Genomic DNA, 12,852 nt, shown 5'->3' with positions numbered 1-12,852 from the left:
CTACATTATATCGAGCCTGTAAACCTCCATGTCCCCTGCAGCTAGGCAATGTACAAATAATGAAAAAAAGATAATCCTAACACTAGAGAATTCACCTTCCCAATTCTGATCTCGAGTGGTGACACTTTGCTGTGCTGTAGAGCACATTCACAAGAATCTGTGTCTAAACATGTTATCTCAATAATCCCTCATATTACAAAATGAAAGGCTGTGCTGTTCTGCACTTTGCTGTTGAACACGCAGCTCACCTGTGCTCCTTTGTATTGCTCAATCAACCTAACGACAAATGCAAACTGGTTGAAATAATAAATACAGGGTTCTAGTTATTTTACATTGCAAATAATACTCATGACTTCTTAGTTACTGTTCATTTCAACCTATAGAAGGAACGATTTGTTTTTTCCGCTCCTAGTTGAGGTTGACACGCCGTATTAACTGGATACTAGAGATGAGACAGAGCAGCTGAGAAACACATTAACACATGCACAGAGCCCAAGTCATGGACCTCAGACACGTTGTTACATTTTGTCTATATACATAAGCCTTTCGATACTATTTAGACGCACAGTGGTCATTCCATTCAAGAAAAGTGATTGATACACTATGAAAGTTACTGAAATTTAAACAAAGAAGAGATTCAAGCAGTGCTCTGGGCAGCATTGTTATTATGGTTTATTTCCTGTTTAAAGAAATCACTGGCTGCACACCTGATCCTCAGAAAAAACCCCAAGCAGTTCAAAAGACCCCATGAATTTCTCCTCCAGCCCAAACACACACCTATGTACATGCTGAAGTTGTACCTGAACCCTTTTGGTATCCCTCAGAATAACTTAAATGATAGCCAGCATGGAAATGTTGTATCCTAACAGAGCGAAGTAACGCATGTTTAATGACCAAAATAAGCAAAAGGAGAGGCACAGAGAGAACGACACTTAAGCAATTAACCCTTTCATGAGACAAACACACGTGAAAGTTGCTATCATTACCTGGAATAGTATATTGATAGTAGTCAGGATCATCCGATTCCTCCTTCACCACCACTGTTGCCATTTCCAAAGAAACTCCTGGAGAAACAAAGGAATTGAATACGGAAACTAATAATAACCAGATTGTTAAAAGAAACCCCAAACATCCACCAAGATCCTAGCTCATCTCTATTTAAAAAAAGAAAGATTTTCAAGTGCTGAGACACGTAATCATTGAGCTCAACCACCAGTAACAAAGCGACCTGCTGGTTTCTGACATGTCAGGTTGGTCACCCTCAGAAGGGATTCAGGATTAAATGCTTCTTTACAAATTAGACACCCTTGCAAATGCTACCTTGGATCTGAAGAACGAAAAAAATCTTCCTTATTGCCCACTACAAGAGGCAAAAACCCAAATATTTTATCACTACTTGTGCTGAAAGTACTTGCAGACCCACTCCTGCTTGCTCATCTATACAGCCAAGTTCAGATACAGTCCACATAAGCCTTCACAGCATTCCCTAAAACTTTTTCAAACCAAAAGGAGAATGACTTAAAATGCCTAGAGAGCAGCACTGCAAAGAGCCTGGGACTGACTGGACAAAACGCTCAAGTTAACTCTTCATGTGTGTCAAGCTATGAACCACAAAGGGTTCTCAAACCACAGGTTTAAAGTCGTGAAGCACAAAGAACCAAAAGAAAGAACAAAGTGGGACCAAATATAAAACCTGAATTCCTACACAAAATGCTGAGCAATGTAGCGCAGCCCAAGAAAAGGGAAAGTCACCAGTTTATCTCTAAGCACACCCATCCTCTCACTGGCTTTAATGGGATTATTCACGTCTTCACCTCAAAGCACACGCTGCTGCAATCCCAAATAGTGTCCTACCTGCTGGGGAACTTCACAATGTTTGGGCACTTCTTTAACCAGAAATAACACATTTTGCTGTTTATTATTTATTTCCATTTTACCTAGAAAATGGACATCCTGACATTTTCAATATTTTAGTAAAGTTAAGAAATATACCAAGTGATCTCGAACTAGAACAAAATAGAGACCTGAGGGTTTTCTTCTTCTCCACTTAAAACTGTTTACAAAGATAAATTATTTTAGTCTACAACATTTTACAAATCTCCTCCTCCGAGAAATGGAAACATTCAGCTAAGGTTCAATACTTGATAAAAACTCCAACTGAAAACAAACAATTTTGAGGAAAGCAGCTTTTCCTTCTCACAAAGCATGGGGTTTTTTCTGCTTTTATCTTGGAGCTTCTTATATTTGCTTAAATTCAGCCTTCTAAACAGAAACCGGCCATTGCTTTGCAAATAAGGGCAAAAATTGGAACCTACCAGAATCCTCTTCGGGTTCCGTTTTCACTTTAACAGGACAACTACAAAAATAAACAAAGCGAGCACATTGACAAAAGAACACATCGGTAAACCCAAATATCACATTTCTGCAAAGTTCCTCGAGCTTTACAGGTCGTCAAATAAAATCAATCTCCCAGTATTTTATTTCCAACTAGGAACACAACAGTGAAACCCTGCATGTCGGTTCATCTGATTTATCTCAAGGGAATTGCCAGGAATCTCCTATCACTGTATTTTTGGGACATACACAATATTCAAAGTGTGTTTACCATTTAATAAGAAGAAAACTCAGGAGCAGGAAAAACTGATCCCTTGTTTTCACATTAAGCAATTTTTGATTTATTCCAGATATAGCCACTTCATTTACTAACAAACAACATGTTATCTTTTTTAATTGAGGAGGGGGAAGGAAGCAACCTTCCCCATCGCTGCTGTACCATAAAACATGCCGAACTTATCCCTGACTGTGAATTAAGAACACTCGTTAGGCTCATTAAACTGAGGGGAAACTTTGCCATCTCAGAATCCCAGAATGTGAGGGGTTGAAGGGCCCTGGAAAGCTCATCCAGTGCAACCCCCCCATGGAGCAGGAACACCCAGCTGAGGTTCCACAGGAAGGTGTCCAGGCGGGTTTGAATGTCTGCAGAGAAGGAGACTCCACAACCTCCCTGGGCAGCCTGGGCCAGGCTCTGCCACCCTCACCAGGAAGAAGTTTCTTCTCATATTTAAGTGGAACCTCCTGTGTTCCAGTTTGCACCCATTGCCCCTTGTCCTGTCACTGATTGTCACCCAGAAGAGCCTGGCTCCATCCTCCTGACACTCCCCCTTTCCATATTGATCCCCATGAATGAGTCCCCACTCAGCCTCCTCTTCTCCAGCTCCAGAGCCCCAGCTCCCTCAGCCTTTCCTCACACGGGAGATGCTCCACTCCCTCCAGCATCTTGGTGGCTGCGCTGGACTCTCTCCAGCAGTTCCCTGTCCTTCTGGAGTTGAGGGGCCACAACTGGACACAATATTCCAGGTGTGGTCTCCCCAGGACAGAGCAGAGGGGCAGGAGAACCTCTCTGACCTACTAACCACCCCCTTCTAACCCACCCCAGGTACCACTGGCTTCCTGGCCACAAGGGCCCAGTGCTGGCTCATGGTCACCCTGCTGTCCCCAGGACTCCCAGGTCCCTTTCCCCTACGCTGCTAGTTGCCTCCCTACACCCTCTGACAACAGGCTTGTATTCTCCCCAAGGGGCCAGCCCCTCCTTCCATGATCTACAAACTCTCCTCTTCCACTTGAGCTTACCTAGCAGTTCCCTGTTCAACCACGCAGGTCTCCTGGCTCCCTTCCTTGACTTCCTACCTGTCAGGATGCTCTGATTTTGTGCCCGGTAGAAACAGTCCCTGAACACTAACCGACTATCTTGGGCCCCTTTACCTTCAAGCAGCCTTGCCCATGGGATTTCCCCCAGCAATTGGCTGAAAAGGCCAAAGTTCGCCCTGCTGAAATCCAGGGTTTCAATTCTGCTTGCTGTCCTGCTCCTGCCACATGAGATCCTGAACTCCACCATTTCATGGTCACCGCAACCAAGGCAGCCCTCAACTTTACTGCTTCAACCAGAAGTTTAATTTGTAACAGTTTCCCCACAAATAATGGTTGAAAGGGAAACTTTAGCTTTATGCTTTTTATAATCCCAGGCAAGCAAAAGTTATCCAAAGGTCAGCTGGACAGAAAAGCACATTAAGGAAGGATTAAGTATATGAAAATACATAGACAATAACAACAACAGAAAAGACATTATTTTAGATTCACCTTCCACCTGGAGGTATAACTGAATGTGAAGGATCTGTCATATGAGCTCCTGAAAGTTAAAAGACAAACTTTGAATTTCCTGTATGCCTTTTACCTTAAATACAAATGGAAAAGGTAACATTGATTTCATGAGGTGAAACCCTGTTCACGTTTTACAAGCGTACGTGTGTATTTTCTGTATTCACAGATACGAGGGAAAGATGTTATTAAACTGCTTTATTAATCTCTAAAGCAACACCCATATAAAATCACTTGAAATATGCATCACACCATGCCTTTCACTGCTCTCTTTCATGACACCAAGTGAAAATCTTGGGAAGCAAAGGGAAACAAACCTTGCACCTAAACTCTGCTAAAAGAAAATGGAGAATTTTACAGAGATTTGGCTTAGTCCTAAATCACAGCTAGACACAAATAGCTTATTTTTTTCAGAGTGTCGTTTACCACACTGAAAACCTGCCTTGCATTTTCAACATAAATATATTATTACCAGAATCTCTGTAATTTCCCACACTCTGCTCTTCTCACTGGGCACAGGCAACACGTTTCTGATTTTACTAACCCAGCATCAACTTGTGGCTGGTTCACCTGAGAAAGTGGAACTTTTCTTTTTTGACTTCATTCCTATAGAGATTACCTCATCCTCTTCATAAAACAAACCCTCACATATGTGAATTTTGCAAGTAAAGCAACACGACCCCGTGAAAGGAACAGGAGAGGGGATTTTCTACTGAGCCAGAAGTCAATCTTTATGGAGTTTTAAAACACTCACTCTAGCTCAGATTTTTTAATATATAGAGGTTTTCATAGGAACTACAACACCTAACCACTTCAGAAGATTAAATTAATTTTTAAAATGAACTATGAATGCCCAAATCAGCCATGTGTTGGAATGCAGAGCACTGCAAAGTCTTGGCATCTTTTAAAAATGCAATGCAGTTCACTTCTCCTTTCCCTAGGACACTATCCAATTCACATTAAATTTAAATTCAGTAAAAGGCTGAAGAATGCAACAGAACAAATTTTATCTCTAATTAGTAGCTCCTGGCAAAACACATAAAGGAAAAGGTTATAATTTCATAAGTAAGGCAACTCACAGTCTAGGAATTTCTGCACCGTTTGCCACTTTATCCACTTGAATAAATCCACTTGTACCTGCAGTGCTATCTAAACTAAAATTCTGATCTGTTTCTGCTTAGTCTGAGTAAGTAGGAACTTACCAAAGTGTTTCTTCGGCTCTAGGAAAGGCCTGTGTGGAAATAGGGGACGAAAAACCCACAGCTTTAGCAAAGACATCATTATTTACTTGGGAGTTTAACATTAAAGAGAGCGCACTCCTGTTTAACAGAAACAGGTTGCAATACATTTAATTAAAATTAATTGGACAGACCAGCACAAGAAGGGAAAAAAATAACCTTTTGATGACAAATGAGATCCCAGACTTGTTTTCCAAAATCCATTTCAGGGTTGACACATCGTAGTTTGCTGGATGTTTGAAGGCAAGTCCTTCGGGCAGACCCTGCACCACCACTGCGCTCTGGTCCCTCTGGATCTTCTCATATGGCACAGGTACCACTGTTGACTTCCCTAAAGCTTTACCTATTAAAGAAATAAAAGAAGATTGTTTTAGGGTCAAGTTACAAAAGGATGTGTCCCTCACAAAACATTTTAATTGGAGAGGTCGGGAGCGAAAGCAAAGTGCAAATCCCGCCAGGAAACTAAAGACTGGTCGCGTTAACGTGCGCTGGAACCCACCAAGATACAGAGGCTTTCCTGAAAGTAAACTAGAAATGAGCTGTGCTCTGCAATAATCTCACATCACATCCCACGAAACACATCTAGAAGAAAACTATCCAATATACGTTTGCGTTTCAGAATCACCTACTAAAATTAAACTTATCACCTTAACAGCACTATAGTTGGAAGGCTAAGCTCATGCAGTACTTTTCTCCCAAGTGGAATAAAAGCTTAGGAAACCAGCACAGCTATTTAGAAAACTCTAAAGCACCAACCATAGCAAAAGCAGAAAAAGTCCTCCACGGACTTTCTGAGAGCTTCCAGTTCCACAATATCCACTGTCAGTCTGTTCACGGGTGGTACAGTCTTTGTTTTCTGCTGTTCTGCAGCCCTCTCTTCTTCTGTAACACCTGGCAAAGACAAAAAGAAAATAATAGGTTATTAAAACTCCCAGTTCCTATTCCCTCCAGTTTAGATTATAGACACTCAGGGAGATTCCTGACACAAAACTGTAAGAACTGATTTGCCTTAGAAGCAAATGCACTTACCTACACACAAAAGCAATGAGTCAATTTGAATTTATACCAAGATTATTATACCCTCCTTACAACCTTTGTAAATATCACCATTTGAGGTATAAGTGCGATGGATTAAAAAACACATCCAAGCAGGTTTTCTTTTGCATGAAGAGGTGGAAAACACTATTAATCTCAGGATGGGATAATACAATAGAAATAAAATGCAAAACTGCCAGGAAAAGAAGGATCAAGACTTTCGCCAGGGAAAAAATCAGATGCCTGTGTGGAGGGTCCCACAGCTGCTATATGTGATGTCTTACGCAGCAGTTCTGTTGTATCCTGCTTTGCTCGTGCTGTATGTGCTAAGCTGAACTTTTTATAGAAGGGACCTGATTTTTGCCACAACAGCTCCTTTATCTTTCAAAAAACATTTTAAGTACACATCTCTTATCGCCAAATAGGAGGAGCTGCAAACAAACCATCACCACACAGAATTCTAGAAGAATAAAGCCCTACGCTTTTGTTCAGCCTCTGAGCAAAAGTCATTGCAAAAGGAGGCAGGAGATAACGCTTCCAATATTAAAAAGCAAACAGAAGTGACTGTTTCAGGTGGCAACCTGCATTTCTTATGGCTCAGTTCTTGCAAAGATTTACTGAGAATCACCAGCAAGAATAGGGGAACACATGAGATATTCTGCATTTGAAAGAAGAAGGGAGACGTGTGTTCTGTGTGCACAGGAACACCAGAGCGCTGGTTGTGTCACGACTTGCCCGTGAGCAAACGCAGTCTAAAACACTGCGATTTGCATTACCGGTACTGCTGGGATCCTAATCTACATTAACACAAGAAAACAAACAGCAATTCCAACAACTCATTACAAATGGGTTGCGAAATGAGCTGAAGCAGCAATGCTTTTAGTCAAAACACGTTTATCATCTTAAAAAACTCGTATCTTCATTTAAAAGAGAATCTTCTCCTTCCTTTACAGATCCCATGTCTGCTTTGTGCCCTGGAAACCCACATCCACATGACGTTCAGCTCTCCAGGCCTCAAACTTTTGCTTCCTCTGCAATCATAACACAAAAAAATGCTAAAGTAGAATATTATTCTAACTAAGCCCCTGTATGTAATGACAGACAATGAGGTTTGACTGCAGACTCGGGTAAGAGACATCAGGTTTCATTTAGAGCTACATGCAATGTCGCTTTTTGGGTGGGTTTTTTTTCCCACACAAGAGACTGATTCACTGAAAACGCCTTTATTGCCAGTGGCTTCTCAAAAATGTACCCACACTTCCTAAAAATAACGAGCAAAGCAAAAACAAGATGACAACACCGCTCGCTTCCCATTCAAATGAAAAGTAAGCAAAAAGACCAAAAAAATGTTCCTTCTTAAGTATAACATTTAGTCTTTTTTATTACATTATTTTTATCTGGATGGACACATGTCCACAACAAACAGGCTCTGCCAAAGCCCTCACCACAATTACCTGAGCACCCAGCAGGATTCGGGCTCCATCTGGGAGGGGATGTGCAATAAGACTTGGTGGGCAAGAGGCATCGGGGGGCTGAATTTACAGGGAAAATGGCTCAGGAAGGGCGAAGAATGGTTATACGGTAAAAGAATTGCATTCTACACAGCTGGGAGTATCACAGAACGTTGGATGGATTAGTCCAGTTACTCTGCAAAAACTCTTCTGGATTCAGCAGGATTACAGTGACCCAACTCAATCAAATCCTCATTTTCTACTGAGAGTCCATAGACGGTTGAGTGTCTTGTCTCTTCTGTATATCCAGGTTTTTTGGTTATTCAGAATACCCTTCCCTCTCACCTGTCCTAGAATCACAGAATGTCCTGACTGGAAGGGACCCACAGGATCATCGAGTCCAACTCCTGGTCACACTGGGTTTGACAGTCCAGCCTTGGTTGGAAAAGGAATCTCTCAGCTGTCACCATCCTAATAAGATGGATATACTACAAAAGGAATAGGTTGCTTTAAAGTTAAAAGAAAAAAAAAAAACAACTCCTACAAAATTTTTTATGATGAAACAAAAAAATTAGAATACTTGAATTATAATACTCGAAAGGATCAAATTTAAATTTGGCCATTTTTTCTCGTTGCATGGCAGCAATGAGATGGCTTCACACCGACCTCTGTCCGGGCAGACGGTACAGCTGCCTGCCTTAAATCCATGCTGTTATGTGCATAAATTGATGAAGGGAGTTACTGCTCAGTGGTGTTACACAACATCTACTCTGAAAGCCCGCTAAAGCGAGGTCTGAGCGCAGCAGACTGAAATAGGTCATGAAATAGGTCTGGCTTCAGAGCACCTGACGGGGAGGCAAGGGGAGAGCTGCATCTTTGCAGAGCTGAGCTCATCTGCTGCAGACGAGAGACAAAACCAGCACTGTCTGCATCTCCCCACAGAATAATAAACAACAAAAATCAAGCTTTAGCAGTGTCCTGGTTTTGTTAAAAAAATAAGTTTCTCTTTTAGTGAATTTGCCCGTCAGCTAAAGCTTCATATTAGCTGCATTTTCCTGGAGAACCAGATACATGTGTTGGTAAACATAGCAATGGAATGTGAAGTTACTGCTAAGCATGGATGGACATCTGGTGAGAGGGGCAACGAGAAACAGGTGACCAAAGAACTGACCAACTGTGTATAAGATTCCATTCACGTGAATACTCCATATAAAAGTGGGAGATCATGAGGATCTCGTCCCTTTTCCTTTTCCCTTTTCCTTATGGCCGACATTAGGTGAGGACCTTGCAAGTCGTCCCTGCGAACTGAGGCCAGTGACAGACTGAATCCAGCTCCGGTTGGCTGCAGAGTCCAGTCCAGGACTTCGGGTGCCGGCTCTGCAGTTGCTGAGACTTTCAAGATTGGTTTTGTATATTTTGTATTATTTTCACTATTCTTACTAGTAGCATTAGTAAAACATTTTTAATTTCGCCTGTCCTTAGTGGGAAGGGAGGAGAGGGAAGGGCAAAAGGGAGAAGGGAGCAGGGAGAGGAGGTTAACAATACATCTGCCAGGGTTTATTGTCACCCTGCAATCAAAACCCTCAACAAGCACTGAAACAATCCACTTAACTGAAATTTCCTCAAAAATGTGACCTGAACATGAGGTGCCATGCAAACAACAAGAGAAAAGGCAGCAGGTTGAGTATCTGGAGCTGACAGAGCTCAGCGCTCCTCCAGCAAAAGAGCTGCCAGTCCCATTGCACTTAAGGCATCTCACAACATCAGAAGGGTTTTAATCAGGTGGGTTTAAATCCCCCCAGGTAGAGAAAGCCAAAAAGTGATTACAAGTGTACGAATGTCACCTGGTGCAGACGCTCTGAGGGGTAACTTAAGGGCAACAATTATTTTGCAACGACACATATATTTTATCATTTATGCTTAAGGAAAATTACCCTCTGAAAATAACTAGGAGCAATGAAAGAGGGAAGGTAACCGCATGTGACCAAAAGCATTTTGCTTTGTTTTATAACGCATCCACCCAGTTCACCTGTGAGCTTTTGAAGGCCATCCAGTGTTACAGTTCAGGAAATTAGACAATAACCTCAAATTAAAGAAAAATCAGTTTATAATTATCAAAGGATCTCTTAAACCACAAGAAAAGCAAATCACCCAGGGGAGAATTTAGGAGCCAGAGAATTTCAAACAGATCAGCCACCTACAGTAATTTTCTGTTGGTTTGCGACTCTGAGGGAACGAGGTGGGTGTTCTCCACTCAAACGGGACTGAACTTTCTTAGCGAGCTTTTTAAAGTAGCTTTTAGCTCATACCCTGAAACTGCTGGGCAGAGACAGAAACCTGAAAGGCTTCTGACAATCAAGCGCCATAGCTCCAATTAGGTTGTAAAAGAAGCCAGTTAATGAAATCTGAAATAAAGTCAGAAAAATAGCATGGAGCTCCGAGCTTGGCCCGGCTAAAGGGGCTGGAAAAATGCACCTGGACACACAACCTGCAAGAGTCTCTGTTCCTGGCACATCTGTGGAGCCAGCCAGGCAGGGATGGAAGCAAAGGAAGCAAGAAAGCGACCTTATAATACTCCTTAAAAATAACTTGTGTATAACTATGTAACTGAAATTTTGAAAATGCATTTTTCTTTTCATTTTGAGAACCTGGAAAAAAGGGGTAAACTGACTTGTAAAAACAAAAGGAACTGCTAGTAACAAAATTTGGAAAAACAGATTAATTTACCCCTAATACCACGAGAAAGAGATTGCAAAGGGGACCAACAAAAGTGCACAGCTACCCAGGCTGACCATCACTGCCCTAAAAGACAGGAGAATTATGTCCATGACTTTCATAAGGATCTAGGCTATTAATGGAGAGCTCAGCTAATGAACACATATTAATATGTGAGAAATATGCAGTGTGGGACAGCTCAAAAATGACACTATTTGCATTAGAAAAGGTTAGGCAGAGGGGACTGTGAGCTGAGCCATCTATGCAAGCACAAGTGCAGACAGCAATGGACAAAAAGGCAGCTCTTACAGTAAGAAAGATGGAGATGATTGCTTTGGATTTTATCTTTACTACTTGTAATTGCAACTGTTTGGTGAGTGCTAGGAATGTTATCTTTAAACTAACTTCTAAGCACGTGATGTATTCTGAATAAACTGATCAAATCTTTAAGGGTAGATGCTGTAACTCACAGCTACATTCTGCAAATACAAAATAGAAAGTAATGGACACTTAAATCTTAAATCAAAAAAGCTCTTAGAGATTCCGAGAATGAACACAGTTTGGTTAATTTATCAAACAGTTACAACCTCAACAGAAAAAATCCCTGAAAAATTAGGGGTGGGGCAGAAACAGATGCAAAATAAACATAGTAAATACTTGAAGAGACTGGGAAAGCAGAGTGCTGCAGGGAGTCAGTGGATGTAGCAAAGTGCCTGGCTTTCCACAAGGAACATATGAAGCTTTTTATTAAATAAACAAAGGTATCTCATAAGCTTTAGCAGTCAGGGCACTCCAGACATCTCCATAGCATCCCAGGGAGAGGGGGAGTCCAGAAACAACAGTGCTGGGGCCAAACAGTCATACAGAGGCCTGGGCACAAATGCAGAAACACATCTTGCACAGAGAGCTGTGGACCTGGAAAGGAGAAACACAAGAGGAAGCCAGTGGTTACCATGCCCACAACCCTCCCAAGCAAAAAGGCTTATTAAACTGTTCCCTAATTAAGCCCAGGTAGAGCCGGCTGGGTTAGCATTAGCACATCACTGAACAGGCATGACGCAACCCAGCTCACGTAACGTAAAACGGACAAGTGAACACTCACGGGATCCCTTCCCCTAGCAGAGATGCAGAGTCTTAACTCCCAAGTGACACAGTATGAGTAAATATATCATGTTTGCCAGCACAATTAGGCTGGGGAACGGTGACCAGTTACAGTCAGCGTGGCCAGGAGCAGCCACCCAGCTCTCCTGGTCCTGCAGTCTGGAGAATTGCAAGTTATTCCAAGTCATCTGCTGCAAAAACGGAGCTGAAAACTCAGAAACACAACTGAGAGTCTCAGCTGAGTAAGTTCCCAACAGAAGAGACTGGGAAGAGCCTGTTCCAGCACATGCTCCAACAGAACAAGCACGAGCAGAGGTTGTTCTACAGATGCCATTCCCAAATAGCTGGAAGGAAATCTGGCATGAAAAAAGAGGCTGAGAGTTATAGAGGTGTAAACCAGCTCCGGCTTGGCAACAGGAAAGCATCCTGACAGTCACTGCTTTCATAAGCAACTACTCCAACACCCTTTTTTCAGGCTACACATTCTGTAAAGTGTGCCCGTTTTGAAGTGCACTGGAAAACCAAAGCTAAAACAAGAATCACAGATCCGGTCCCCCATTTGCATTTAAAATAGGTAACAGATTAGTGATGGCACAGATGCACCTCCATGAGTGTTTTGTCAGGATTAATCCTCCACCTGGCTCCTATTGTTTTTCTTTCATTTACTATTTACGTCTACGATTTAATGACTCCTCCTCTTCCAAAATATTCTGTAGCTTCAGGAGCAGCAAAAGCCACAGAAGTCTGAGCTGGCCACAGAAGAGTTTAGGGCCAAAGAAAATGACTGTGGGAAACCAGTTTCCACACTGGCACATCACCATCAAAAAGAACTGGTATTTTTAAACCAGCTACATTGGTGCTAACGGATTAGCCTCTGAGCAACAGAAAAAGATGCCAGCTAGTTAGAGAATGGTGTTTTCACTGTAATACTGTAGCACATGATCAGAGATGAAGGTGATGATGAAGATGGTCCTTTAGATACCATAACAAAGACAAACACACACAATCAGCGGCAGTTAAACCCACTAATAACCTGTTATTAAGAGTAATCCAGAAGACGTGTTAGGCTGCTTTCGTCCGGGTCAGGGGATTCAGCCTGTATTCAATTCCAAACCTGAGGCATTCCACTTGAGAGCTAAAAAGCTAAGCAGCCCATT

General features: G+C 42.0%; 1 protein-coding gene across 5 annotated transcripts in view; it reads right to left on the bottom strand.

Annotated features, from left to right (window-relative positions):
- GTF2I (general transcription factor IIi) overlaps positions 1 to 12,852 on the bottom strand; it is a 62,993-nt gene that overhangs the window by 39,830 nt on the left and 10,311 nt on the right. For 4 of the 5 annotated variants that reach the window (XM_065852824.2, XM_065852825.2, XM_071817129.1 and 1 more), the window contains exons 4-9: positions 6,150 to 6,284; positions 5,553 to 5,736; positions 5,358 to 5,386; positions 4,138 to 4,186; positions 2,316 to 2,356; positions 987 to 1,064 (exon numbers count right to left, since the gene is read on the bottom strand). In XM_065852824.2, the coding sequence (XP_065708896.1) occupies positions 987 to 1,064; positions 2,316 to 2,356; positions 4,138 to 4,186; positions 5,358 to 5,386; positions 5,553 to 5,736; positions 6,150 to 6,284 (516 nt within the window). The remainder of the gene's footprint in view (positions 1 to 986; positions 1,065 to 2,315; positions 2,357 to 4,137; positions 4,187 to 5,357; positions 5,387 to 5,552; positions 5,737 to 6,149; positions 6,285 to 12,852) is intronic. The other variant, XM_071817128.1, reaches the window with a different exon arrangement.

This window comes from Patagioenas fasciata, chromosome 19 (genome assembly GCF_037038585.1).
Source record: "Patagioenas fasciata isolate bPatFas1 chromosome 19, bPatFas1.hap1, whole genome shotgun sequence".
Taxonomy (NCBI): Eukaryota; Metazoa; Chordata; class Aves; order Columbiformes; family Columbidae; genus Patagioenas; species Patagioenas fasciata.
The sequence above is the reverse complement of the archived record's forward strand: the minus strand, read 5'-3'. Positions and strand labels throughout refer to the sequence as shown.